At 50.3% G+C, this 27,079-nt stretch overlaps 14 protein-coding genes across 14 annotated transcripts; 5 read left to right on the forward strand and 9 right to left on the reverse strand.

The window, feature by feature from the left end:
* The first annotated feature begins 116 nt into the window (after positions 1 to 116).
* Positions 117 to 2,088, forward strand: K460DRAFT_339692 (major myo-inositol transporter iolT). Its single transcript, XM_040931091.1, has 5 exons — positions 117 to 364; positions 415 to 624; positions 683 to 944; positions 994 to 1,817; positions 1,871 to 2,088. Exons 1-5 carry the CDS (start codon positions 160 to 162, stop codon positions 1,996 to 1,998), a joined length of 1,629 nt encoding a protein of 542 aa, XP_040789008.1. The 5' UTR covers positions 117 to 159; the 3' UTR covers positions 1,999 to 2,088.
* Positions 2,089 to 2,390: 302 nt separating this feature from the next.
* K460DRAFT_356122 (uncharacterized protein) lies at positions 2,391 to 3,887 on the reverse strand (the record flags this gene model as incomplete). Its single annotated transcript, XM_040931935.1, has 1 exon — positions 2,391 to 3,887. The coding sequence occupies one exon, from the start codon at positions 3,885 to 3,887 to the stop codon at positions 2,391 to 2,393; it is 1,497 nt and encodes a 498-aa protein (XP_040789009.1).
* Positions 3,888 to 4,885: 998 nt separating this feature from the next.
* Positions 4,886 to 6,049, reverse strand: K460DRAFT_406650 (uncharacterized protein; the record flags this gene model as incomplete). The annotated part of the gene is made up of 2 exons (XM_040936980.1): positions 4,886 to 4,966; positions 5,015 to 6,049. 2 exons carry the CDS (start codon positions 6,047 to 6,049, stop codon positions 4,886 to 4,888), a joined length of 1,116 nt encoding a protein of 371 aa, XP_040789010.1.
* A 788-nt stretch (positions 6,050 to 6,837) lies between these two features.
* K460DRAFT_406651 (uncharacterized protein) lies at positions 6,838 to 7,296 on the reverse strand (the record flags this gene model as incomplete). Its single annotated transcript, XM_040936981.1, has 1 exon — positions 6,838 to 7,296. One exon carries the CDS (start codon positions 7,294 to 7,296, stop codon positions 6,838 to 6,840), a length of 459 nt encoding a protein of 152 aa, XP_040789011.1.
* A 352-nt stretch (positions 7,297 to 7,648) lies between these two features.
* On the reverse strand, positions 7,649 to 8,622 carry K460DRAFT_356125 (uncharacterized protein; the record flags this gene model as incomplete). Its single annotated transcript, XM_040931936.1, has 4 exons — positions 7,649 to 7,806; positions 7,877 to 7,899; positions 7,949 to 8,493; positions 8,548 to 8,622. 4 exons carry the CDS (start codon positions 8,620 to 8,622, stop codon positions 7,649 to 7,651), a joined length of 801 nt encoding a protein of 266 aa, XP_040789012.1.
* A 397-nt stretch (positions 8,623 to 9,019) lies between these two features.
* On the reverse strand, positions 9,020 to 10,199 carry K460DRAFT_356126 (uncharacterized protein; the record flags this gene model as incomplete). Its single annotated transcript, XM_040931937.1, has 6 exons — positions 9,020 to 9,168; positions 9,244 to 9,426; positions 9,482 to 9,721; positions 9,772 to 9,836; positions 9,874 to 9,927; positions 10,186 to 10,199. 6 exons carry the CDS (start codon positions 10,197 to 10,199, stop codon positions 9,020 to 9,022), a joined length of 705 nt encoding a protein of 234 aa, XP_040789013.1.
* A 1,955-nt stretch (positions 10,200 to 12,154) lies between these two features.
* Positions 12,155 to 13,573, forward strand: K460DRAFT_286713 (glycosyltransferase family 31 protein; the record flags this gene model as incomplete). The annotated part of the gene is made up of 1 exon (XM_040928916.1): positions 12,155 to 13,573. The coding sequence occupies one exon, from the start codon at positions 12,155 to 12,157 to the stop codon at positions 13,571 to 13,573; it is 1,419 nt and encodes a 472-aa protein (XP_040789014.1).
* A 733-nt stretch (positions 13,574 to 14,306) lies between these two features.
* K460DRAFT_367233 (uncharacterized protein) lies at positions 14,307 to 15,464 on the forward strand. The gene is made up of 3 exons (XM_040933535.1): positions 14,307 to 14,579; positions 14,633 to 14,921; positions 14,976 to 15,464. The coding sequence occupies exons 1-3, from the start codon at positions 14,498 to 14,500 to the stop codon at positions 15,070 to 15,072; spliced, it is 468 nt and encodes a 155-aa protein (XP_040789015.1). The 5' UTR covers positions 14,307 to 14,497; the 3' UTR covers positions 15,073 to 15,464.
* Positions 15,465 to 15,543: 79 nt separating this feature from the next.
* Positions 15,544 to 16,660, reverse strand: K460DRAFT_367235 (uncharacterized protein). The gene has a single exon (XM_040933536.1). It carries the CDS (start codon positions 16,316 to 16,318, stop codon positions 15,596 to 15,598), a length of 723 nt encoding a protein of 240 aa, XP_040789016.1. The 5' UTR covers positions 16,319 to 16,660; the 3' UTR covers positions 15,544 to 15,595.
* Positions 16,661 to 16,961: 301 nt separating this feature from the next.
* K460DRAFT_406657 (uncharacterized protein) lies at positions 16,962 to 18,043 on the forward strand (the record flags this gene model as incomplete). Its single annotated transcript, XM_040936982.1, has 2 exons — positions 16,962 to 17,783; positions 17,834 to 18,043. The coding sequence occupies 2 exons, from the start codon at positions 16,962 to 16,964 to the stop codon at positions 18,041 to 18,043; spliced, it is 1,032 nt and encodes a 343-aa protein (XP_040789017.1).
* A 194-nt stretch (positions 18,044 to 18,237) lies between these two features.
* K460DRAFT_431497 (uncharacterized protein) lies at positions 18,238 to 19,297 on the forward strand (the record flags this gene model as incomplete). The annotated part of the gene is made up of 1 exon (XM_040938345.1): positions 18,238 to 19,297. The coding sequence occupies exon 1, from the start codon at positions 18,380 to 18,382 to the stop codon at positions 19,295 to 19,297; it is 918 nt and encodes a 305-aa protein (XP_040789018.1). The 5' UTR covers positions 18,238 to 18,379.
* A 492-nt stretch (positions 19,298 to 19,789) lies between these two features.
* On the reverse strand, positions 19,790 to 22,472 carry K460DRAFT_367237 (dipeptidyl-peptidase-like protein IV). Its single transcript, XM_040933537.1, has one exon. The coding sequence runs from the start codon at positions 22,395 to 22,397 to the stop codon at positions 20,043 to 20,045; it is 2,355 nt and encodes a 784-aa protein (XP_040789019.1). The 5' UTR covers positions 22,398 to 22,472; the 3' UTR covers positions 19,790 to 20,042.
* Positions 22,473 to 23,003: 531 nt separating this feature from the next.
* K460DRAFT_367238 (uncharacterized protein) lies at positions 23,004 to 24,974 on the reverse strand. Its single transcript, XM_040933538.1, has one exon. The coding sequence runs from the start codon at positions 24,822 to 24,824 to the stop codon at positions 23,220 to 23,222; it is 1,605 nt and encodes a 534-aa protein (XP_040789020.1). The 5' UTR covers positions 24,825 to 24,974; the 3' UTR covers positions 23,004 to 23,219.
* A 520-nt stretch (positions 24,975 to 25,494) lies between these two features.
* Positions 25,495 to 26,818, reverse strand: K460DRAFT_367239 (GroES-like protein). Its single transcript, XM_040933539.1, has one exon. The coding sequence runs from the start codon at positions 26,590 to 26,592 to the stop codon at positions 25,573 to 25,575; it is 1,020 nt and encodes a 339-aa protein (XP_040789021.1). The 5' UTR covers positions 26,593 to 26,818; the 3' UTR covers positions 25,495 to 25,572.
* Between the last annotated feature and the right edge of the window lie 261 nt (positions 26,819 to 27,079).

A 27,079-nucleotide genomic window follows, 5' to 3' on the forward strand; every position in this document is an offset into this window, starting at 1 on the left:
TTGCGGCCACGGTCTCCGACTAGCCTATCCAGAGATCGGAGCACCTGGGGCAAAAGCCGGGGCATGGGATGACCTGCCTCGACGTTGTGGTATAAGGTTAGGCTTAGTTGCAGGCGCTTTCGCGTTCGAGCAACCTCACACGCTTCGCAAATCGCCAGCATGGGTCTCCTCAAAGCTCAGGATGGTACATCCGATCCTATCATCACGCGCATGGTGGCGGACGATAAGGTACCGTGGTATAAGAAACGCAACCTGCGATTAATGTACCTCTACCTCTTCTGCTGCTGCATGGGCGTCGAGATCACCTCTGGGTTTGACTCACAGCTCATCGGCACGCTCCAGTTCTCCGAACCTTTCAACAAATGTATAATGCCAAGCATGCCACCTACTTTTAGCGCAGGCTAACAAAACTAGTTTTCGGGAAAGGTTACAGAGACAAGAACAAAAAGCTCAGCATTGAACCATCTGTTATTGGTTTCATGTCGTCTTGCTACCAGCTCGGTTCAATCCTCGCAGTCCCGATTGCTCCGTGGTTAAACCAGAAGTATGGCAGGAGATTCTCCATCATGCTCGGCTCTGCAATCATGGTCGTTGGCGCTATCTTGCAAGGTTTCGCACAGCACAGTACGTTTCCAATGCCTTGTGCCTAATGGCGTACCTGTCGTACTAACAGGACTTTCAGTCGGAATGTATATCATTGCACGTATGATACTCGGTGTCGGCATCCTTTTCTGTATTATCTCTGGCTCTGCTTTGATTGGAGAGCTGGGCTATCCGAAAGAACGCCCTTTCCTGACCTCGCTTTTCAACGCCTCTTACTTCGTGGGATCTATTCTTGCCGCAGCCATCTCAATTCGCACAACAGGGATTGTGGGAAACTGGAGCTGGCGTGTACCATCCTTGCTGCAAATCTGTCCGTCCATCTTGCAGATTTGCACAGTCTAGTATGCATGTTCATTGTAATTTTGAAGAGATATGCTGACTTTCTCTTAGCTTGCTGCCCGAGAGCCCTCGTTGGCTAGTCAGCAAAGATCGCGACGATGAAGCTTTCGCAGTCTTAGTCAAATACCATGCTGAAGGAGACGCCAACTCCGTACTCGTACAAGCCGAGATGGCTCAGATTCGATCTACGATCAAACTTGAGATGGAACACTCGAAGCAATCCTGGTTTGACATGCTCCGAACTCCTGGTATGCGGCGACGAGTGCTCATCTCCGCTTTTCTCGGTCTCTTCACTCAGATGAGCGGAAACACTCTCTTGTCATATTACCAGAGCTTGCTGTTCTCTCTCATGGGATACACTAGCACCTACGCGAAAACCCGAATTAATATTGCAAATCAATGCTGGAGCTTGATCAATGCAGTAATCATCGCCATTACGGTTACCCGATTCCGACGTCGACGGATGTTTATGCTTTCCGCAGCATCTATGACAATGATATTCATGGCTATGACAATTTGCTTCCAAAGACTCCAACTCGCTAAAGCCAACGGCCAAAAGAACAATCCGGCCCAAATAGCTGCCCTGATTTTCTACTTCGCGTACTCGCCTGCATACAATATCGGAAACAACTCGCTCACTTACACCTACCTCGTCGAGCTGTTCCCATACGCCCAGCGAACCATGGGCATCGGTATCGAGCAAGTCTTTGGGAAGTTGGCGGCCTTCTTCTCTATTTATGTCAATCCCATCGCTCTTGACGCCATTGAATGGAAATATCTTGCCATCTACTGTGGGTGGATCACCTTCGAGTTCTCGTTTGTGTACTTCATGTACCCTGAGACCTACAATCGCACACTTGAGGAGTTGGCTTTCTGTAAGTATTATGTGACTTCTATAAGACGGATACCAGCGCTAATGTTCATACAGTGTTCGAAGACAAGGCGCTCGCTGATGAGGCTGTCAAGGCTGTCGAGAAGCAGGTCAACGAGACTCATCATGAAGGTATCACCGAGCATGGAAAGGACGAGACAAACACGATTGAGCGCGCCGCCTGAACACTTAAACCATCTAACGGATGACAAAGATCACAACTTTCTTACCTATAATTGAGAAATGCAAACTCAGATGTTGTACCAACAGCGCATCATCTTCATTTTCAGCAACTGATGTGACTGGAATTAATCACGCTCAAATACACTGTATTATGCGCAGATTAAACAACCACAGAACGTGAAAATTGCAATGCTAAATCCTAACTATGACAGTAAGAACATCACTAAAGGACCCGGCCTGTCCCCCCGGTCATCAAGCCATTACCACGACATTCGAATACGTCTTTCGCCAAGCCAATTCAATGCCAACGATTTCAACTCACGCCCCGCTGACTCGAGTTCCCATCTAAGGTTCTCAGCGAATCAGGCCGCAGGAACTGTCTTGACGTCTCCGACTATTGCTGCCGTTTTGCCACAGGAATCTCCCTCTCAATGTGCTCCCAGTACGCATTGAGCAAATCTTTGACCTCGTCTGATGAAGTCTTGTTGAGAAGTTCCTTTAGCGTACTTTGTACGGTGGTGCGGTAGAAAGCCTGCATGGACCCCGGTGCAGCAGAGATTGGTACCCCCGCGTGCTTGATAGGTGAAAATTCAGAGATTGATGGTGCGAAAGGTTGCGGTTCGCTGTTTACTGGCAGCGATGCCTGCTCCGTACCCCTAAGCACCTTGTCTAGAGGCGTGACTATAGCTTGCTGACACTGCGGCGCATGAGATTCGGGCACTGCTTCGATATCCACTGTTAGTGTCGCGTGGCTGTTCGATCGCAATCGCTTGCTTCCTGTACTTGTCAGCGAATTTTCATTGGGCGAGTCACAAATGGGATCTCGCTTACGCTTGAGTCTCGTAGAAGAGTTTGTCGGTGTCTCAGGAACCACAACATGCTCTTCGTCTTTGCCATCCGCACGCGCAACGTTACCAATTCTCAACTCTCCAAAATGGAAATCCGGCAGGGGACCGAAGTTATTCATTTTACCATATTTGAACGGCTTAACGGACCCGCCAGGAAAGAGCGACCCATCATCGTCGTTATTAACGTACTGCCGTCGCTGTCCCATATATGTGCTCATCAGGACTTTCTCCTCAACATCGTCCCATAGTTGTTCAGGCGTTAGTCCCTTGGGTGGTGACTTTGATAGTTCGATACCATCCTTGAACGCTTGCTGGGCCTCGTAGTAGTCGAGGGAGGAGGCTTCGTCGATGCAAGCCTCCTCATAATGCGCCAGAGCATCCTGCAACTCGAGCCGAACGGAATAAAAGGTCAGGGGCTCCTCAGGACCCGGCCGAGACGAGGCATTGATGTTGAACTCCTCAGTTTCACGATCTTCGTTATTCTCCAAGTGATTGGTCGAAGTCTCTGAGTCGGTCTTCCAGTTCTTTTCCCTTTCTTCATCTGAATCTACCGTGTAGTTTAGGGGTAGTGGGCGTGAATTTCGTGCGGATTGGTGACACTCGCCACCCCAACCGCCTGTGGTAACACCTGAAGTATGTTCTGATGGTGTATCCGGAGACCAGTTTGTTGATACATGAATTCGTCCTACGTCAACGCCGTCGAAAATCCTCGAATCCTCGGACGATTCAACCTGCCCGTTAGCCAACCGCTCCACGAAGGTGATATCTGGAGACTTCTCCTCCTCATCAATCTCGAATCCGTTTGGGATGAATAGAGACGTCTCGCTCTCGATGTCCCGAGTACGTTGATAGATCAAGGTCTGTATTTCTTCGGGCCTGCCGAATCTCTCATCGCACATCTTGACGCCGATATGGATCAATTCGCGGACTCGAATTATCGTAGTTAGTTCCGACTGGGATAGATCATCACGAGTATTGACCGCGTAATTGGCATCGGAGCGTACGAGGCTTGTTCGCAGGGTATCGTAGGTTAATGAGGACATCTTGAGAACGAAGGGTTGAGTTAGTGAAGCTCAGTTGAGTAGAGGGCGACAGGAAAGATGAAGGGGGCATAAGAGCTGCGATGGGGTTTAAGAGAGGCTTGGGAGGCACGAGTGAATTGTTGGCAGGGTGCCGCACACCAGTGATGGGTGCGACCGAGATTCGAACCGGGAGGTGGGTGAACGATGGTTTGGTTGCCCTGGCGCTGTAGAAATGTACGTGGAAAGCAATATAGGACCGCTGATTGTGAAATATACTATTTACGGAGAAATCGAGTATTTCATGGTGGGAATATGGAAAAAGAAAAGACTGGAGCGTATATGTCTTTGCCTTTAAATTTTTAAAAAGGTCAACGTGCCTGTCTGGCCCTTATAGCAACTGCTTCGTTTGTATATTGTTATCGAATCTCTGTAGCACCGTTAGTGCTGAACGATTGACTTGATAATGAGGAAGCTATTTATAAACATGCCTTTCTAGATCTTAAACTGCCTGCGATGAAGTGTGACCGATGCATTGTTGGAAGAGAGACTGTCCAAGTGTGCCATGGGATCATACTAGAGGATTTCGCGGCGCAGTTGAAGAGGCACGAAGGAGACTAGGTAGAAGACATCTAACATAGAAAAGCAAAATCTTAAGACTGAGCACTGCAGTCTTTTTAAGGGAAGTGAAACGCGAACCTTCCTAAACTTAGTGTCTCGAGGCGTGTGCGACTTGGTCACAGGAATCAGCAAACAACGCGCTTGTGACACAACTCTTCTTCACTAACTATACAACCGTAGTATGTAGCCAGCTTTAACAGAATCTAATAAATTCGTATAAAAAAGCTTATTTCTCCGACGGAAAATCTAAACAAAGTGGGCTAATATAGCGAAACAGATCCCCAAAGGCAGTACTTTCTACGAAAACGCCGCACCTGATCAAAGGTTCGAGATAAAAAGGCATCCCATGATATTTATCTGATAGAAACGCAGCCCTACTGAATACTGCTGGAGTCTCGCTCCTATTTTACACGTTTGTTATGTTCGCTGGGGTGCGGCTCTGTCAACGGGTCGTTGGTACCATGCATGCTAACTGTATGGGTCTAGGACAGTTAGTTGGTATAGAGCTTAGAGGCCTGGTGATCACTTACAACGGCAGTGCTTAGAGAGGCACTAGCAGCTATCGAACAGCCATAAAGCTCCGCGTAGTGTTGGTTGTAGATTATCCGTATATGAGTGAAATTGCTACGAGCATCCTTGTCACTCGTACTCATATGAGTATCTTGGATACAACGATTCCACTCATGCACCACCTCCTGGTACCTAGGATTCGTGCGGTCCACAGGGTCGTCGTTTTGGAAACGGCTAAGAAAGTTCCTCATCATGTTCAGACACTCGTTACGTGACAGCTTAGCGATGTTGGTGTTCATCAATACGAATACCCCCACTCTCTGCAAACCAGCGGGTATGGCAGTATCAGGAGTACGGCGAGGAGGTGGTGGGCCCATGGATCCTGAAGAACGAAGCACGCGGGTACGGATCGGAGCAGAGCTTGATGGGGACTGTCTTCCGATCCTAACACGAGTTGCGCGTGTTGGAGGGATTATAGTCGAAGAACTAACTGGTTGAGGCGGCATTACTGGCCCAGCAGAAGCCTGGAAGGGTGGCCGGAAAGGGGTGTTTGATAGCTGTTGCACGTTAGGGTCATGTTGACTCTCATCTTTCGGATTGTAGACTGCAAAGGAATGACGACTCGCAAAAGGATCGATCGAACTTACAGTGGTTTGTGACGGGTATGGCAGAAGTGGCACATCGACCGTTGGGTGCCCATCGTCCCCGAATTCAATAAAACCTGACATATCAGGGAACCGATATCGATTTCCATCGGCTAACCGATTGTTCTGGTCAAGCAGCGGGCGCATCTCGTTGATGAAATTAGCACGCCCTATGCCAGCAGCTTGCGGGGTTAGATTATAGCCGGGGTTGGGAAACGTAACGCGGTTCAGCTTTGTGAAAGCACTGCGGAAGGCACGTCTTAGGGTGCTGTTTGCTGGATTTTTCAGGTTTTGACTTCCGAAGATATTGCTGGCACGCAGCATTTCGTCACGAAAGTGGTCTACATCGTGTATCGGAACAGGCTCCACCGCCGTGAGAGTGCTGAATACTAGACCGTTGTCATTCGACATCGTGGCTGCAGTATTCACTTAGCGAATTGATGAAATGATAATCGGAAATATTTGAGCGTACTATGACCAACTATAGTTCTTAAGTGGTTTAAGTGCTGAGGTATATTGGAGGCAGTTGAGAAGAGGAAGGTTGAGAGGTCTGCATTGATAGGGCACGGAGAATATTTTTCAAGTGTATGGAAGGTGATTCGGCAGGCCCTCGTCAAAGAGGCCCTAAGGAGGCAGACCGAGCGCGCTGTTGACTTTCACTCTTCGGCTCGCAACGGCCTAGTGCTACATCAGGCATGACAGAGATAGGGTCCCCCCGAAAATCTCAAAACAACTAATTGATAAGAGGTATCGATGAGTTTTTAGGCTATTTTATCATAACCTGGCTACGGCTTCAGGTGAGATGATGCAGGTCATGCTTCAACCAATTCAGCACATGACGTCCGCTTTCCCGATACCAAACCAGACGCAATATAATATATGGAAACGCTTCTACAACGAGTTCATATCAAGATTCCAGGCCAGTTGTTAGCTCTAGTCATTGGGTCACGAGGTTCCCAAACTCTCTATATACTACTTCTCCGCCATTATGTTCCTCTTAATCCAATCTACGGGGTTCTGCATCAACCTCGTCCCCCCAATCTTGGGCATCCCACTTCGTCATTCTCTGCAACAGCTCGATATCCCCCTTCCCTCCCTTTGACGGTAGCTTCTCAACCCGCAGTTCTTTCTCAATGGCCGCCTTCGGATACACACTTGGCCATCCTTCTTTCCTCCACGACTTCAATCGCCATGCCGCCCTATACCCCCCCCTCATCATCGCCGAATTCGATTCTCGGCTCAGCGTATTGCGGTTCCAAGGGCGTCAAGAACATGCCTCCAGAGGCGAAGACAACATCATGTGGTTCTGCTTGCCGAATCCCAAGAATTGTCTTTATTTTAAGCGTCGCTTCAAAGTTTATCTGTTTGTGGTTCTTAGGGCCGACAGTTGCGATTGCTTGTGCGTAGATGTCGAGAACTGCCGCGCGATCGACTAAGAAACAAATATCGTTACCACCGATTGGAATCTTCATTGCGAAGCGATCTCTTGATTTGCGGAGCTGCCAAGCTGTCTTTTCGGACTCCGCAGAGTCGGTTTGGCCTTGATGGGAGTCTCCTGCGACCTCATCGGTAGGTCTCTCACAGTAGAATTCGCTGAGTTTGAGGTTGCGTATCCGTTCTATTGGGCTCCTTGGCGGTATTGATATAACAGGTGCCATTTGAATGGGATGCAGCGGTGCTAAGTTGTCCGAGCTAGCAGCGAGGGCTGCGTTGAGAGACGAAAAGCGAAGTCGTACGTAAGAGATTATTATTATAGTGGGCGGTCGATGAAGGGCGTTCCACAGAGGTCGTGTTTGCTCAAAAGAGCGATTTAGCGCATGATTAGCGATGGTGAACGTGACGTGATCTGGGTTGGACTATGTGATGCCGCTATCTAGACAGCAGAGTGAATGCGAATTAAGCGCAAAAAAGCGGTCGCATTGTGGCCAAGCTTTTGTTTTGAAGCAGAAAATGCAATTCTCACATTGCTTTTGTTACTCCTCATATTAGGCGAGCTCAAATCACAGCCACTCAGCACCAATGCACCAATGCACCAATTGCATGAAGGGCTAATAGAATTTCAATAAACTGCACGTATTTCTTGCTCGATTGTATACCGAGTAGAAAGAACTGGAAGACGATAGTAGGGCCCCGTGTATTCATTCCTCCGGCAGACCTCGAATCGTGCTCTACAAAACATCAGAGTGTGTCGTCCACTGTTGCGGCGTGACTAGTCCCAATCAAAGAGCGCCTCCCTACCGTTAGCCATGCGCCAGGAACGCCTAAAATCGATCAGCAACACATATCAACTTCATAATAGACACAACTCACATCCTACGATTATATCTCTGCAGTCTCCTGTGAGCCTTGCGCTTTTCACTCACTCGACGCACGGTGGCCTTGCTGAACACCATAATGAGCGACTTCCGCTTCTCTGACTTTGCATTCTTCGCGCCAAAGTCCTCATTGTCGCTATTGATTACATTGTGAACAGCCCCAAAAGGAGCTCCCGGGACGTGGACATTGCCTGCATCCTTCTTCTTTCGAAAAGTGTTGCTCTTGTAGTACTCTGCCGTACCGGGAAAATTGCTAGGACCTTCTGCCCAGGTGAACTCTGTCGGCACAAAACCCTTCGCATCTTTTCCATAGTGCCGTATAACATTCTTTTGTTTCCTTCGTACGAGGGTGAGAGAATTGAGCTCGTTGAGATGGGGTGGAGGTCGCTGTGGGCTCGGTCGCTGCGGCAGCGAGGCACCGGTGAATAGCTCATAGTCGGAATCGGTGCCGAAGGCAGCTTCATCAGGCGAAGAGGCTGTGTCGTGAGGATTGAATCGCATCGAAGCCTCGATCGGGCCACAGTGGCAAGGTGCGGCCATCTAATGACAGGTGAGTACGTGCCCCGTATACTGTTGTCTCGTATCACCACCTACTTCTGTGTGCGCTGGCTGAGAGATTACGAGTGATAGCAATGTTGATGTAGAAGGCAAGTCGTTTCTCGCGTTCATGGTGAGAGAAAAGCTAGATTTCCGAAAGAGGAATGGCTGCCTATTCCGTTCACACCTACGCGCAACGAGAGGAAAGTGCGGTGCACAGCAATAAGTCCTCGCCAGCATTCACTGGATTTCTGTATATAAAGCACTTAAGAATGTTTAGTGGCAACTCCGTGTAGGCAGACAGATGATTCTGGGAAGATAAGATATCATATACATTTAAACTGGTGATGAAGACAGGATGATGCTAACGAAGACCACTGCAGTTATATCTAAAGGAATAGTACCCCGAAATTAAGCGTGTAAGAGGCTCTAGAGTCCTACGTATATACCTCAACCATAGAACCTCCTAGGTATAGCTATCAAAGCTGCCCATTCTGTCCCCAGTGGTAACAAACTTCCGATGATACCCTCACACTTCTAGTACGCCGATAACAGCCGCTTCTTGACCCTCCGCAGTCTCTGCCTCCTGATTTTTGTGAGCGGTTTTAGGTTTTAGGCGCGTGGCAGGTTTCGAAAGCGGGATATGTCTTCTCCATCCGGTGATCTTCCCACGGTTGACTATTGATGTCGCATTGTCGCTACTCAAGTCTAATAGCTTGGCCTAGGTCTGGTTCCGCGCCGCTTCCAGCGCACGTTGTAGCTTCATGACATAGAATCCGCAGAAGCGCTGGTTGAATCCACGCATCACGGGAAACTTGTCGACGCGCTCGGGGTCCAGGAAGTAGAGGGCGTTGCTGTGTAGAACCAAATCGCGACTGACAGTGTCGTCAACGATAGCCTGCGCGGTAATCCGTTCAACGCAGGTCATAGTTCGACCTGTCATGATCCATTAGCCTAGGATTCGACAGCAGCCCGCAGAGATGTAGCTCACCTGTTATAATATAGCCGTTTATATACTCTAAGTTATATCCGGGGATATGGAACTGAGGGCCATATAAATGTGGGTTCGAAGCGACGAACGCATAGCCCTCGCGATCTATTCGGTCTTGATCTTCCTGGCTATGCTTATCGAGCCATAACTCCTCCGGAACCCGGGGTTCCACATCGATGTAATGGAAAATAGCGTTCTCTAAGTTTTCGCCATTTTGGGGTGTTGGAACTTGAATAGGGTCTGGCGAAAAGGTCAGTGTTGCCAGATACTGGCGAAGGGGGAAATCTGACCTGGGCCATTAACAGCGACTGTTACAATAGGCTGGATACTTTCACGTTGCATCATGAAAGATAATCTACAATAGTCAGCCAACAAAGCTCTGTAGACCATACAATTGGAACGACGTGGCGGGGGCAAGCAGCAAAAGCTTGAACGTACCCAAAGGTCTATTGAGAGATAGATTAAGTCGGAGCTAATGTCTGGAATAATAGTGCCGGGACGTTGACGTAGTAAGTAGTGATGTTTTGGGGGAAGATTATTGTTGAGGACTGTTGACGCACGATTATCGGGTCACGTTTATATATAATAAACAAAACAAACACGAAAGAAGTAATTTATCAATGCTCCTCCCGTGCTAAGCGAGAGCACAAGAAGGCTGGCCCAAGGTTTAAAACCTCTGGGAGTGAAATTCGAGCTTGCTATACCGTGCGTGGGCCATGATTGGTTCTCAGACGCAAGCTTTGCCAAGATCACATGGGACTGGTAATGAAATCTAATGTTATGAATAAAGTTTTTTTAAAGTAGAGAGACCAGGATTTAAAAGGCGCTTGGGGTGTTCATGGCGTGGGGAATATTATCCAATTGAAAATCTAGGCAAAGGTTGATGAAATCGGTCTCATAAGGAGGCTTGGATTTCCTGCAACCCATAACCGTAATGACCCGCAACAGCGCTACATACGCTGTCCCTGTTATCAAGCATCAAGTCTGTTGTTAGGCAAGATAGCATAATTACCGGGCGGGTCTGATTGTGGTTCTTGATGTCAGATAGATCCTGGTCAGACGACGCCACGAGAAGAGCTTTTGGGTCCGGCGGAATCACAAGGGTTGAGCGGTAAGCGGTTTGTACCTTCGTAGTCATGGAGATGAGGCTTGGGGATTATGGTGATGGTCGTTGGCGCTTCAATGACAGGTTAGTGCGTTTTGATCCCCTTAGATGCTGTGAACTTACACCCAATGTAGGAGTTGATGTCTTCAAAGGAATAACTCCCGATGTCCAACACAGGCTCGTAAAGATTGGACAGTGGTAATCAAGGGGCGGAATATGATACGAGAAGTATCTAGTATGTGCCACGCTAAAGTGGCCTCATACATTTTGTCGCTACGGAAGCTCTCACGAGCCCATTGCACCAAGCCGCGCGAGAGCTCTACTCGCTAGGATTGTACGTGCTCGAATAGACATATATAATCTTTCTAGACTTCATGATGGGGTATCGCCCTGTTTTTCTTTATTTAAAAATGAGTTTAGAGGCGTGAAATTGGAACTCATATTCCAGTCGGAAAGGAACAGTTCCTACCCACATTCAAAGAGGACCGAGTGATGATAATAGCGTTAGGTTTAGATCGGACATATTCGTCGCTGATATGATAAGTAAACAGAGAGGAACCATTATATAATCCTTGGATGCTGGTGCAACCATGCTGAAACGAGGGCGCGCAATACAGGGGGAGTAAGGGAAGAGGAAAAGACGGGAGAGGTAGCGCAACTCTCGCTCGGGCACACCGTGATCTTTGACCCGCCTCTGTAATGTTGATTGTTATATATAGGCATTGAAAATTGCGCACTGTGATGTATGCCGTTTGTGGATAGACAAAAGAAAAAGTAGTACATAAGAATGAGTAACCAACTCTTCTAGCGTTGAAGGAGAAAAAGAGACACCCGACAACGAACCTATCTATGACCTACTAGGACCACTACAAGGGTTACGAGGTAGAAGCGATATCGCACTAATTTCGTTTTCATAACCTGATCATGGCGAAAGCTGTGTATGAAGTAGTGATTAATAATGAGCCTTCAAGCCTCACAGAACGAGACCGCTAGATCTCTTGCTGTAGTGGCTCATATTACGATGGTTGTCGTCCCATCTTTGTCGCTCAAAAGATGCATAAGCTACTATCAGCGTACGAGTCCTTACGAAGACATCGATCGAACAGTTAGTTATCAATTGCTAACAGGCTTGGGGCCAGTCCTGCAGGCCGTCGCTGCTTGATCGTCGTGTGCTACCTCGGTTGAGTAAGCCGACCGTTGCGCTTCGCCAAGGACAGCCACGAGCGTTTTAGCCAACGCATGTCACGATCGTCCTAAGATGAGACATATCATGGCTTAGATGTCGAGTGTCTACGCATTGTGCGGATCATTACAACGTCGTCAACGTCGGACAACACGCATGACGCGTTTTCTTACGAACACGGACGAACCGCCCCACTCTAGGAATGTTTCCGATTAGGTTTAGACTGTTCGCCTCCCTGACGCTGGCGGGCCCTGAACTGCTACCGCAGGCGCGCTATGGCTTCTGTTCGACTATGGCAATCGGGCTTACTGACTCCTGGACTGACCTTTAGACACTCGTTTTTTATTCGCAAGAGACCAATGAGACGTACGAACTGATAGCGACGATGCTCGCCCCTCGAAACTACCTCCCTCGCCCGCTCCGTTTCGTCCTCGTCCTAGCCCTTATCTACGCATTCTGCTGGGTTAAAGGATGGCCGCGATACTACGATGACGAAGAGCTGCCCGCCAGCCAGCGACCGTATTCTCAGACGTCCGCCGGGCCACATACGGTGTGCCATGACCAGTTGGTCGTGTCCGTCCTGACCACGGCGGCCGACGCCTACGCGAAAGTCTCGCCTTTGCTGGCGTTCACAAACGAGGAGGACCGAGATCCTCTGCTTTTATTCAGCGACCTATACACGGAGATTGGCGTCTGGCCGGTATTTGATGTGCTCTGGCGCTTCCCGCAGAATTTTATACGGGAGACGGCGGAGTTGGGGAGATATAGGGCACAGGTGGATTATTCAAGAAGGAGCATACCAATCGCCAAGCTCAGGAAGCAGGATCCGGTTGAAGAAGAGAGGATATTAGCGACGTTGTACAAGTACAAGATCCTGCAGACCATGGCTGCTGCGTGGGAGTACAGGCCGGATCGGTCCTGGTATGCTTTCGTGGATGATGAAACGTATATCAACAGGGCGAATATGCTCGACTGGCTCAGCCAGTATGATTCCAAGTCAAAGCACTTCTTTGGCAACCCGCCCACACCTAGCGTGCCGAATGCCTTTGCCGCTGGGGGCACTTCTTTCGTACTATCGCACGAGGTTATGAAAGAGCTCTTCAAGGCCCGCAACGACACTATCAAGAGCTGGCAGTCGAAGATTGTGGACCATACCTCGGCACTCGATCTGGTTCTCAATGTATTGCAGACAGATCTTAAGCTCGATATAGAGGCCTCATGGCCGGGCATCTCGGGTTTCGATCCTAGCACTATCCCCTTTTCGCCTGCGTTGTGGTGCGTACCAGTGCTCATGATGCACCATGTACCCCCAGAGATAGGGAGCAACCTCTGGAAGCTCGAGAACGACCGCACAAAGGACCATCTAATGTACAGTCCCATCCGTTTTGCTGATTTATGGACACGCTTCATGACACCAGAAAACCTCAACGATACGCGAAACGACTGGGACAACTTGTCATCCGAATCATCAAACTCGCGCTGGAATATCTTGTTCGAGGGCCCCGAGCACGACAATAGCCGAGCAAAGAGCGGGGAGGAGTCACCAGAGGCATGTGAGGAGGCCTGCCGCACGAGCACGTACTGCATGCAGTGGTCTTACTCGTCCATCCCGCAGAAGAATTGGAACGAGAACCCGCAGACAAAGTGCCATCTCAGCAGCAGCGTGCGATTCGGAGCACACACCGAATCGCAAGAGCGGAACTTCAACGGAGAGAAGACGGTACTATCGTGGAAGAGCGGGTGGAGGAAATCCAAGTTCACAGCCTGGGCAAATCAGCAACGGTGCAAAGCCCAACATCAATGATGAATTGTGTCGTTTTCTCAGCCGCCGCGCGTTCATGCTTTTTCTCTGCCCGAGTAATTGATTCTCGACGCCTTACATCATCTCCTTTGCATGCAAATGTTACGTCTGGGGCATCATGTCCTACTCTTCATCGCACCGAAATGATGAGCTCCTTCATCATACAGGTCTGGCGGACTTTTCATTATGGGTGGCCTCCATTACGCGCTTTCATAGGTATGTGTTAGGTAATAGGCAGTCATGGTAGTTTTCCTTGCCGGTGTTCGGAGTTGGTAGACGAGAGATTTTGTACAGGGGTTCTACGGGCGAATGCAATAAGGCTATACAAGTTCAAAGTTTCAAGATTCCAAATGCCGTTCTAGCCGTCTTGTCTCGGCCGCGTCACAGCTGAGGCAGTGAGGAACGGTCAGTGCACCGCCACAACATCTAGCCAAGAAAGTCGGTCAAACTCCCCAGCGCAAACCGTGAGCTCTCCAACAGCCTATACAGTTCGCCTTGATCGGAGGCAAGGGTGGGCAGGGCTAGATATCAGTGTATATCAGGTAACACCAAGCATAACAATGCAAGAACAAAGCGGAGAGGTGGTGCTCTAATTCGCATCATTCGCGATCTGCTTGACCGGCCCAGTTAGCGTCATAGACCAAGCCAATCAGCACAGATCACGCGCCACTGCATGCGTCTTGATTTGCGAATATGACGTATGCCGCCCTTGTGTCGTTGGCAGCCCTATCCTTCACAGCCCTGGAGCATATATAATAGAGGGCAGACCAAAGGGCAGCTGGATTTTGCTCCCTGTCTCTCTGCCCACTCCCTCTCCATCGGACATTTTCGGTAACGAAGTGACAACTCCATAAACTACCCGCATACGCCTCGCGCATCCTCCCGTAGCCCCTGCAGCCCTGCTACCTACCTAGCGCTTCTTGCAAAATGGTTGCTCCCGCTATTGTCCTCGGCCTTCGTGGCGTTCAGGTTTTGCTCTCTATCATCGTGTTGGGGCTTGCTGCATACCGTAAGTGGTTTACCTTGCACACTTTTTCAACCTTGATACTAATTATAGAATAGTCGTCAATTCTTTGACCACTCCATGGGGAACTTGGAGTCCCCACAGTCTCAATTTCATGCTCTTTACCTCGGTATGGACTCTGCTTGCAGTCGCATACCTCGTCTTGTCGCCAACACGGTTCCCCCGTGCGGCACACAAGTTTGCCATTGGCGCCGTGGAGTTCCTGACCATGATATTCTGGTTCGCGGCCTTTGTCGCTGTGGCTGCGCTATGGGGTGATATTTGGTGGCGTAGGGGAACCTTCTACAGCTGTGGTGTTGCGGCTATCGTGTTTTCCGCCTTCCTTTGGTGAGTAGCAAGATTTTCCATGTTATCGAGGTACGGGACTAATGTTTCTTGTAGGCTTACGTTTGTCGCCACTACTGTCCTTGCCGCCCTGCATATTCGCAGCACTCCTCGCAACGATAATGCGCCTGCTCCAAATATGGCTGGTGTCTAATTGACTTGAACTTGCTCCTATGGCAAGCGCACACTTCGACTATTTGTCGCATGATACCCATTCCTATTCTTTTCCACGAAGAGGTCAAATTGTTAGCTTCTAGCGCGGCGTCTATATTTTCTGGAGATATACCCCTAAATAATATGCTAGCGCGGTTATCCTGTCTCTCTAGTATGATCAAAGTCTCTTGATGAATATGATTTACTTAACACGTGATTTTGCTTACCACCAGTCTTTTTTCGGTGCTTCAAACTCCCAAGCGCCTCCCTGTGCTTCAATAGAACGTGGAACAACAGGCCTGGGGCTAACTCTCTACTGATTTAATTTTGCAGCAAGGCGACCACTAGGTGATTACCTAGGAAGCAATTGGAGGGGTTGGAGGGATGAGAGTGGAGCTATAGTCTTAGTGTACGTGTGGAATACAATTTCCTCGACTTTATTGAGAAAAGCTATCTCTTCTAACACGTGTAGCTGAGTAGACACCCGCACTCCCCAAGCAACCTCCGCGTCTGCGACTTGCCGATCATATCGCTAGTGTAAAGAGACTGTCGATATCATAATCGTCCTCGCTGTTAAAAGAGAGGTGATCCGAATCCGATATCTCACTGTACCCGTCAGAGGGATACTCGTCCTCCCATTCGTCTACTTCGAAAGTGATCGTCCACCCGAGATTCTTCATCTCCTCATCTATATGTTCGTATGGAAAATAGCGGAAGATCACGACATTAATCTCTCGTAACGACGAAATAGCTCTACATCGAGTATCCACGAGCCTTAATGCCTTATCGACGAAGTCCGGATTGCATGAATTTGTGATGTCACACTCCCCGAAATCGTTGTCCGTGCACATCATCGAAAGCGTGCGTAGGTTGCCACATTCGCTTTGTATCTTCTCCAGAATGCGGATGCTATGAGCTCTGAGGACGACATGATCAGCATCCAGAGATTCGAAAAGCGGGAAGTCGATGTAAATGGAGTGGATATAGCCTGCGTTCATGCGGCCGATTTGGTCGAGGAACGAAATTACGTCCTTGGCGGTGCCCAAACAGAAATCGAAGCAATTTTGTGCGTAGAATAATGAAGTTGCCTCTTGGTGGATAATCTTATTCGTGCGAAAGAGACCTGGTGAGAATTTCTGTGGTGGTTTGAACTTGGGCAAGGGTTCGATACGATCTTGGCGCACAAGAACTAGCTCGTATATTCTGTTGCGGAGTTCGCTGGGTAGGCCGAGGAAATTGGGCGACATATTCCGGTTGTCGTAAGTCTGTGGTTGCTATAGAAGGACAGGATCTGAAGGTGTAAATAAGTTGAAGGAGTCAACTATGCAAGGAGTACGAGATCTATATATATATATTCAGGTGGCTGGGAGTCACCTGATCCTGATCTCGAAGTTCAACAGTTGCCTGGGGGAGTCCATTAACGGCTCGCGGTAAAGTTCTGGATTGCAATTATTGTAGTTAATAGTTCAGAGTTCATTGTCGAAAGCTGGCAGCACCGTAGGTAGCTTTTCGTAGTTCTGGTGCTACTGATGTTGTTCATGCCCCGCACAAGAAGCGTTCCATAACTCCTTGGCACTTGCCCATTGCCTGCGTGCCTGCATTACAGCTGATCTCGTGTCCTTGGGTCATTGGACGATTTGAAAAGTTGTTTTTATACGAAAACGCTACCATGCCGCAATCTACCTGCTCAGCCTATATAAACCAGAAAATATCGGATTGTCGACGGAATATTTTGTATACTAAACACACAGTTCTGAGACTATGAAGACTATAAGCTCCCGCTGCGTACTCTGCGATCGAGGTTTTGGGAGCGACGAGGCCCTGAAGCAGCACACACGAGACTCACATACCTTCAACTGTACAACATGCAACCGTCATTTTGGCAACGACATGGCCCTACAGCAGCACATACGAGACTCCCCAGTCCATACATCATCTTCAACTCCCGATAATAGCGATCGATCGATCAATACTGAGCAGTCTTTACAACAACACCTAAAGAAGTCGCCCGCAAATGTTCAGCCTAACAACTGTAAGACCTGCAACCGAAGCTTCGGTAGTAAGAGCGCCCTCGAGCAGCACATGCGGGACTCCCTAGTCCATGAACAGGCTCCAGAAACCCCTCTACAAGAGTCTCCCCACTCTTTAAAGCAGTGCCTACAGAAGTCGACCTCACCTGCTCAGCCCTACAATTGTAAGACTTGCAACCGGATCTTTGGCAGTAAGAGCGCCCTCAAGCAGCACACACGAGACTCCCTGGATCACAAACAAGCCCCAAAACCCCCCCTAGAAGTGCGTTCCCAACCGTTACAGCAACAATCAAAGAATTCGGCGGCGCATGCTCCGTCTTTCGATTGTAAGAACTGCAGCCGAACATTCCGTAGCGAGGCAGCCCTCGAACACCATATTCGCGACTCGCCCACCCACCAACAGGCTCCAGAAACACCTTTGGACAAGTTCTTCCGCTCCTTCCATGGGTTTGAATATGATCCGTCGCTGCCACCATCTACGTCCTTCTCTTATCTGCGAAACCATGAGGGCTGGCGACGTGGCCAGGCTGCATCAGAAGATGCCTGGAACAGATACCAGGAAGCATTAGAGGGAGAACTGCGCATGTGGTATGGCGAAGAGAGCGATCTGACTTCGTGGCATGCCCTTTGTCGTGCCATTGGTATTGAGCCGCTTCCGCAAACATGCGAGCAATGCGAAAAAGTAAGAACATGTCGTACTAAACTATCAACACTTACTGATCTGGAGCGTAGGCTGTACGAAGTACACATGTCAATATTATTGATTTAATTGAGTGGGGACGAAGACGTGGAGATACCGATGAGAAAGTTCGGACTTTTCGTAATCTGGATGCACTCCGAGTTTACACTACGGAGACGGGTAAGATATTTCGTAACAGATTCGACGAGGAAGACGGAAATGTTGTCCTGAGACATCTCCTTCGCAAGATCTTCACACTGTGAAAGAGTGAAAGGTGGTGTTTGTACTGTGTAGCACACATGTGTGGTTGTGAAGCTGCTGATACTTGAAGTTTGAGATTTGGTTCACACATAGTTCATGAAAAGTTGGGATGAATGTTAGTCAATATATGAGACTGTGATGTCATCAAGACCCTTCGGCCCGACCCGTGCGTAGCTGAGCATCTCGAACGCGGTTGCCTTGTCTAGCGTGATACGCAGATGCGCAACAACATAGTGTCATAATGCCTCCAATGCACCTTGTTCTTGTTTATAAACCACGAGAGTAACCTCTACGTTACCTGAAGATAAGGAAGACCTCCTGACTTATCATTCCACGCGATGGGCGTTTCTACTCGCTCAAAATCAAATCCCCAAGTCAACTGTTCCAAGTTCTACTTTGAATGGCAAGGCCATCCAATCCAGGATCTCACCAAATTTCGCAATATCACGCTCGCACAACGGCCGGACAAACCCATCGTATATCTTGCTGGTGACTCTTCCCTTGATAACAAGTACTGGGTGAAATCTTTCAGCAAAGATATCGCAGCCGAAACACCAGATATCTATAAGAAGACGTTTCAAACCCCTCGGCCGAAGCCAGATGTTGCATTTTGGATAAACCACCTACTCGATGATCGCGCTACATGCATCAACACCGCTGTCGAAGCATCTATGCTAAGAGATCGAGACGACAAACTCCTACCCCACGATGAGTTTATCTGCGACAATATTCGCGCCGAGGATGTCCTCATCGTGAGCGTCGGTGCCAACGACATCGCTCTGAAGCCGCTGGCCTACACAATACGCCACATGCTCCAACTAGCCTGGCTTACGCCACGCACTTCGCTCGAGAACGGCTCAGCATGGTCTCTATCCTACTTCAAACACATGTTCGGTACCAAAATCCGGGATTACATCATTCGCCTTACCGCTAAAACGAAACCTCGTGCAGTCATCGTTTGCATGATCTACTTTCCACTCGAATGGGGTCTTGGCCAGGAGAGTTGGGCGGATGTGCAACTAAAAGCGCTGGGCTACAATTCGTATCCGAATCAGTTGCAGACAGCTATTCGGGCGATGTATGAGGTTGCGACGAAGGAGATCAAGGTGGAGGGGACGGAGATTGTGCCCTGTGCGCTGCATGAGGTGCTCGATGGGAAGGACGCGAACGATTATACGGCGAGGGTGGAGCCGAATGAAGAGGGCGGGCGGAAGATGGCGATTAGATTTGTAGAACTGCTCGATGAGATACTGTAGACGAGACGAGGGCTACATCAACCTGATTCCAAGGTCATTAACAGCACTCCAGCCTACCATTCATAGTTCTAGATTTATATCCGTGCGCAATTCCACACTCCTTTCAAGCTGTGTTGAGCGAGCAATCGACCAGCCCCAACGGTGACACCCAATTACCCACCTACGTATAGGAAGCCCAAGTCAAAATGGAGTCCGACTGAGCAACTGAGTAGACGCGAGGAATAAAACCAGTAGAGCTAATATCGAGTCAGAGAGAAGGCAGTATCCTGGGGGTATATAAAAATGCTCTTAGCACATACGTTCATGAGCGGAAAGGCTTCAGGCGGGCGGAGAGGTGATGATAGTAGGGGAAGAGAAATAACGGAGACATGATGATAGTTTCGCCAAATAGAGACTGAGAACACAGAACAGTTCAGAAGTCAATGCATATGAAATATATTTGCTAAAGATCACGACAAGCTTTTATGGAGGCAAAGGACGTTCGTGTTGGGCTGGTAGCGTAGTCGGAAACTTGCTTGCTCGTAAAACAGGACACAAAACATACGCTGCACTCAGCTTGCGACTTGGTCGCTCTTTGTCTGTTAGCCGCGTACAATGACGCTAGTGTGGAGTCGGGGGCATGGGAGTTGTCACGTAGAGAAAAGAGTTGAAATTCACGACTTGCAACAGCATAACCGCCCATCTCCATCGTTCATGAATAATTCTTCATTTTATTTCATTTCAGTACAAACTTGCTTGTCCAAGCCTAGCCTGTCCACGGCTTCTGCACGCCCCTCTTCTTACTCCACTGATGGGAACCCGTCAAATCGCCCTTGCGCGCCTTCTCCTCAAACAGCTTCTTGCTCAGCTGCCGGTACAGGAACTTGCCGCCGTTATGGAAGTTGATGTTGTGATTGCTATCTGTGAAGAAGGTATTCTGCAGCTTGTCGGGGGTGACGCGGTTGACGTAGAGCAGATCGACCAAGGCAGCCGAGTTCTGGAAGTGCACGTTGTCGTCGCCGGTACCGTGCTGGATGACGACGCCGCCGGCAATCTTCTTGAAGCCCGTGGCGTCGTGTACGCGAGAGCGGTTGTAGCCGTCAGGGTTGATGTCGGGCGTCTTCATGTAGCGCTCGGTGTAGATGGAGTCGTAGAAACGCCAGTCGCTGACGGGAGCGGTGATGAGTGCGAAGGAGATGATTGGGTCGCCAACCTCGACGACCTTGGATGACAGATAACCGCCATATGACCAGCCCCAGATTCCGATGTGGTCGCTGTCGATCCACGAGTTTTTTGCGAGTTCCTTGGCAGCCCAGATCTGGTCTTCGGCTTCCAGCTCTCCGAGGTTGGAGGTGACGAGGGAGCGGAACTTGCGTCCCTTGCGACCAGTACCCCGGCCGTCGACGGTCAAAGTGACGTACTCGAGCTCGGGGTCAGAGGCAATGTATGCCTTCCAGTTGAGCGGGTTGAAGTCCTTGTGCACTTCTTTGGCGTTGGGTCCACCGTAGGGAATCAAGAGTAGCGGGTACTTCTTGCTGGGGTCAAAGTTGGGAGGCAGACGGAGCATGGCGTCTAGAGTATAACCCGAGGGATGCTCCAAGTCGAGGTAAGTAATATTGGGCAGAGCGTACTCTTGAAGCCTCTTGTAGACTGCTGTGTTGTTGACGATTGTGCGGATCGGGGTGGTGGAATTGATGGAATATAGCTCCTGGTAGGGCACATCAGGGCCCGCGTAGCGCAGCACATAGTACGAGCCGCCAGACGAGAAAGTTCCGGTCCAGAACGCAGCAACGCTGTCGTCAACGAGCGCCTTTTTCTCACCAGTCTTGAAGTTGACTGAATAGATGTGCGATTCAGCGCTATGGTGCTCGGTAGAGGTGTAGTATACTAAGCCGCGCTTGGCGTCAATCTTTGAAACAGTAATGACTTCCCACTCGCCAGAGGTGAGTGCAATCTTGTCGCCGCCGTCAACGGGGAAAAGGTACAAATGAGCCCAGCCGCTCTCGTCCGAGATGTCCAGGTAGTACTCAGTGCTCGAGTTGCCGTAAGAGGCGTTGGATGCGGAAACAGGTCCAATGTAACTGATCTGCAAGAGGTTCTCGAGCCAGCCGTCAGTGGCGTTCCGCTCACGGGTGATGGAAGAGGAGCCAGCTTCGACGTCAACTACCACCAGCTTCTCCAAGTCTTGGACACGGTTGTATGCGCGGTAGATGACCTTGCTGTGCGCGTCGGTGAGCCATGTGACTTCGCCGACAACAAGGTCATCTTCGGGGAAGGCGTCGATTGGGACGTTGGTGACGGTCGCAGACTTGACATCGAGGAGATTGAAGACGACGGTAGGGTTCTTGGAGCCGACCTTTGGGTAGCGCAGCTCTAGCTCGCGAGGATAGGTAGAGATGTTTTTGGCATCTTCAGAGATGTAGTACGGGATCCTGAAAGTGCGGACGCCGGTCTCGTTGAAACTGAGAAAGGCAATCTTTTCTCCATCAGGGGAGAACCACAGCGTGTAGCGTTCACTGAAGACCTCTTCCTCATAGACCCAGTCAGGGATTGCGTTGAAATAATCAGGGCCACCGTTCTTGGTAATCTGGGTAATGGTGCCGTTGGTCGAGAGGTAGAGGTCGTTGCCCTTGACAAAAGCGATCTGTGAAGACGACGAAGGGCTCCATTCGGCATACTGGATGTTTCCAGTGGATTCTGGGTCCAATGGCGTAGTCTTTCCCGTGGCGACATCCTGGATCAAGTAGTCGGCAAAATAGGAATGACGGTACTGCTTGGTGTAGTTGACAGCCCACAGCACGTGGCTGGCATCAGGGGAGATGAAAAACTCCTCGTAGTCCTCTGGGACCTTGTCGGCAGAGAGGAAGGTTCTTGATTCGCCAGTCGCTACGTTTTCGAAAAGGAAGTCTCCCGAAGCGGCCGTGTAGATGTAGTCGCCATCTGCGCCGGTGCCCACCCAGCTGAAAGCCCTGGTCTGAGGGGTCAATGGGCCTGGGGCATCTGTGGTGATGTTGTAGCTGAGGCGCTTGGTACCGTTGCCCAGAGGCTGATGCGGGAAGCGTGGAGGATCAATGGCCGCGATCAGCGGAAGGGCCGCCGAGAGAATTGCAAAGGAACGCATCGTGAGGAAACTGATGCGTCTGCGGGTGCAATTTGCCTCTCAAGAGATTAAAGAACAGTCGATATTAGAGGCCTGAGCTATGTTGCGTCGCGATATGGCGCCTTAATGACCCTGCCCAAGGTTCCCCGCTCGGTTGTCCTGAACACCACAATGCGTCGTACAAGAGGAGCGATGAAAGCACGAGAAGCGGTACTTCTGCCATGGCGATGCAGCTCTTAAGTGAGGCGCACAGCGTCTATCGCTCTAATTGACACGCGCAAACGAGCTGCCTTATCGAGTAGGTGTCAAGCACTCCAAGGCCCGTTGGTGTATTCGCCAAGCAAGACCAAGCAACCGGCCACCCGGTTAAACGCGCTACGACCATGATTGCGGAGGGGCGGCTCCATCAGAGAGGAAGGTGGCAGCAGTTGCGCAAGATTAGGTGCTTGAGGCCGGCCGCGATGTTGTTGGAGATGCAGCATGGGAGGATGGTGGGTGACGCGGTGGCGGAGAGATGGGTGCTGGATTCTGCAAGGTACGGCTGGAACATCTGAGTCGGTAACGTCAGTCCCGATGCTTATCTTTCTCAGCTGGTGTTACTCTTCGTCTGATCCTCCATCCTTCATCCTTCGTCTTCCAACTATCGCATGCTACCAAGGCACTGATGATAGTCGAGTCATATACAACACCCGTACAGCCATGACGTCATTTCTGCATCTTCCACGACATTTTCACGATAACAGTCCAGTCGCTCTCACTCCCATCAGTGGGCGGGCGAGGAACTGGCTTTTACTGATCTGTTTTGATTTGAAGACCATCATTCATTCATTAACTATTGCGCTCTTACTTCTTAGTAGTAAACATGGGCAACAATTGCTCCTTCCTGCCTTGCCACGCTCTCATGAGCTGCTGATACCAGTACACATACGCAACCATCGCCAACAACGGAATCGCCACAACCCAAAACACCCACGCCCTCGGCTGGCCGGGTAGAAACTCTCCTCCCATCGAAAAGATGCTCGCTACCGTTGACAACGGGATGAATAGCATAGTGAGTACCGCGATCCTCGACAGACTCTGCTCATTACCATTCGACACATGCGCCTCCTGGATCGTGACATACTGCAAATATCCCGCCGCTAACGCCTTCACTGTCTCCTCAACTACATTCGTCAGTTCTTTGATCGACTGCCACCCGTCTCTTTCCCACTGCGGCGCTGAGCAATGTGCATCATCGAGCCCTAGCGCGACCACGTTGTCATCCATCTCCCTCGCAAATACCCTTATCGCAGCGCGAGAGCCGACGATGAAGTCGAAGAATTCGCCGCTCCAAATCGAGTAGTTGCTTTTGGAGAAGCTGGAGAGATAGTCGTGGCGCTGAGTGTGAGGCCGGAAGTTGCTGTTCTGGATGCTGACGAGGTTGAGATAGCGGCGACGCATGTAGGCTACCACAATTGAGATGACTAGGCGTCGCGGAATCTCGACGACGCTTAATGGATCGCGTGTAGCCACGACCTTGGCACCCTTCGCGCAAAACGACTGCATCGTGTCGTCGAACATCGAGCGGTATCCTGGAGAGGAACAGCACGCTGCCCACTGCGAGCAGTCCTGTGGCAACTCGTCGAGGACATCAAATTCCGGATTGAGAAAATGCTTGGGCATCAAAGTCTCATCCGCCAGCCTCTGACGAAGTGGAATTAGCTTCCGCGTGGTCATACAGCGCACCTGCTGCCCTGGAGCTGGGTCAACCAGCAACACCGCGTCCCACGACCCGTCCTCGCGGGCCGGACTACTCCAAAAGGACAATCCATGATGGCTCCTCGCTTCGTCGTAGATTAGACCCTCACGAGGGTATGTGTGGAGGTATCGATTCACCCTCGAATCGAAAGCGAACATATTCAGACTAGTCTTGGTATTGCCGGGCGTTGGGCAATCGACCTCCACTCTATTCGATGTAGCGTATCGCAGCCGGAAATGGGGAAGCGCACAGCGCTGGAATGGATTACGATGGTTGAATGTGGACGATGCCGGATCTTCCCAATGCCCAGCGAAGAAGCTAGGAGGTATTCCAAGTCGGGAGCCTAGTGCTAATAGGTGATTACAGGGTAGGTCTTCCAGTACAAACAGTCGACGCCTAGGTAGCTCGGTGTCTGTATGGTATGGTGGCGGAGATGCATCCCCAATGTACAGATCGAGCTCTGCAACTGTTGCAAACGAAGTGGCCTGGTGGCCCTGTGGGTCGGTAAAGTCGATTGCGGCACATCGTCCTTGTTCTCGCTCGACAGGAGTTTGTTCCGCTAGCGCTGCTGTGAATCGAGGAAAGTATGGCTGTGCTTGGTTTTGAATCAAGCTCATATACTCGAGCTCCTTCTCGTTAAGATTATTATATGTGGAGCCTGACGACTCGGAGAGGCAGGTATGCGAAGAACACATGTCGCTGGGGTCCATGGTGAATTTGGTACGCCAGAAAGAGAAAAGATAATATGAGCCAGAAAGTACAGATTACAGAAGTAAATAGTAGGTATTAATTGTGCCAGCACAACAGCGTATGAAATATCAAGACGCAAAGGAATGTCTACCTGAAAAGGCTCTCCAACCCACGCTTTTGAACCACAAGTCAACCACACAAAGTATGTTCAAGTCCCTGTTGTCCCCCTACATGCGATACACACATCTTACGCCTTTCATCCGACTGTCTTACACTGAAGCACGGTGCTCTCTCCGCATTCTGTTCTATCCGCTCGCTTCGCGTCTCGATCTAGCTCTCCGGGCCGTGGTCACTTCGCGGGGCATAAGGCTGAAACGCGAGAACGCAAGCTCGGTCCTGTGTGTTTCGGGCCTGAGGCTGTGCCTCGATTGCGTTTGTCTGGTGTGAGATGTCAAGGGCTGATAGGGGCATGATTTACTCCAAACGAATGTGTTGGCTTTTCGATGACATGTTTCAAACTACGCACCGGCGGTGCGGACGTAAACACTGCAGTAGTATCGGGGATGTGGCGTTTCTTGAAACCAACGGGGCTGACTTCGACGCCCGGGGTTGATTGGATTCGCGCGAGCCTCCCGCGTGGGCGTTAGTCATTACATCTTCTCTGCAGCGAAGCGCGATGGAACGATTAAAGCGATCTTTATAGTTTGATATTGAAGGCTGGAAGAAAACGCTATACAGAGGCAATTACCACATCCCCCACTCCCCACCTCATACCTCCTTATCTTCAGCAACCTTGACCACCACAGCCCCAACACCAGGCCCCTTGGCCCAGATCCGATGCGCCTCAGGCACCTGCTCCAGCGTCCACACATTCCTGATCGGCACGCGAATATCCCCCCTACCCAACAAGCCAAGCAGCGTCTTCAGCTCCGGCTCAAACGTCTTCTGGTCCCTATCAATGTAGTAAAAGCTCGTCTTGTTGGGACAAAACGGCACCAAGCCCCTGGCCAGCAATTTGGCGATCTGCACCGGCTGATTCCTTTGCTTTGCACCATTCAGCGAATTGAGATTGCCTCCATAGCCGATTAGATGGCCCCCGTCTTTGCACAGGATGTCCCAGCTCTCGTCGTACGACTCGAAGCCCAGGGCGTCGAAGACGACGTGCGCGCCGCCGATGGCGTTCATGGCCGTCATCCAGTTCTTGTCCGTGTATACAAAGGGCGTTGCACCTGCTTCGCGGACTGCAGCATGGTTGACCGCCGACGCCGTGCCGTAGACGTCTGCGCCTTGCATCTTGCAAAAGGTAAGCAGTGCGAAGCCGACGGAGCCACTAAGTCCATGGATGAAGACGCGTTGGCCTGCAGCGATCTTGGCCGCACGATAGGCAAGCCCGTACGCTGTGCTCCAGTCCAGCACCAGAGCCACAGCTTGTTGCAGGTCTATTCCCTCTGGCACAGGGACGAGGTGCTTCTCTAGCTGGTTGCAGAGCTCTGCTTGCGCGTCGTAGACTGTGAGGCATGCGACTAGAGCGCCGTGCTGGAACTTGTGGCTGTTGGACCCGTTTTGGTGCACGCGGCCGATTAGAGAGTATCCTGGAGTCAAGGGCGCTTTTCTCTGCATCGGGTAGACGCCGTTTCGCATGGCGATGTCGGAGCCACCCATGCCGGCGTAGAGGACTTTGATCTGGACTTCGTTTGCTGCTGGGGCGGCGATGGTGTCGGTTACGACCGAGACGGTGGACGGGTCGCCAAAGGAAGAAATGAGGACTTTGCGCATTGAGGTGGACATGTTGAAAGTACGGGATATATCGAAATAGACGATTGAATTGATGAAAACTGGTGATCGATTGAGGATCTGATTTCTTAAGGCTGTTGGTGGTAGTAGTGATGGTAGTTGCTGTGATGAGGAACCGTAGAGTCCGCCATGGTGCGCAGTCTTATACGTCTCGAGTACGCGGAGTATGGAGAGATACACAGTGACTTTTTTCCTTCGTGCGAAAGCGACGGTGAGTCTGTTGTTTTGGACTAGTAAGGTGTTCCCGTTGCGGAGAGATTGATGGGGCTCCTCGGAGGGATTATTCACCCGACTACGATCCTTACCCGAAAGAGGTTGGAGGACTCAAGGGCTCCACATATTCCCGAGGTCGCCACATGGTTCAAGGTTGTCTAAGCCACAACTCTGCCCTACTATATATACACAGCCAATCTCTCCCATCTCCCGTGTTGGGGTCGGTATATAGATTGGCTGCCAATACCAGACCTGCGGGGAGACCTAC

This window comes from Cucurbitaria berberidis (assembly GCF_010015615.1).
Source record: "Cucurbitaria berberidis CBS 394.84 unplaced genomic scaffold K460scaffold_3, whole genome shotgun sequence".
In the NCBI taxonomy this organism is placed as follows: Eukaryota; Fungi; Ascomycota; class Dothideomycetes; order Pleosporales; family Cucurbitariaceae; genus Cucurbitaria; species Cucurbitaria berberidis.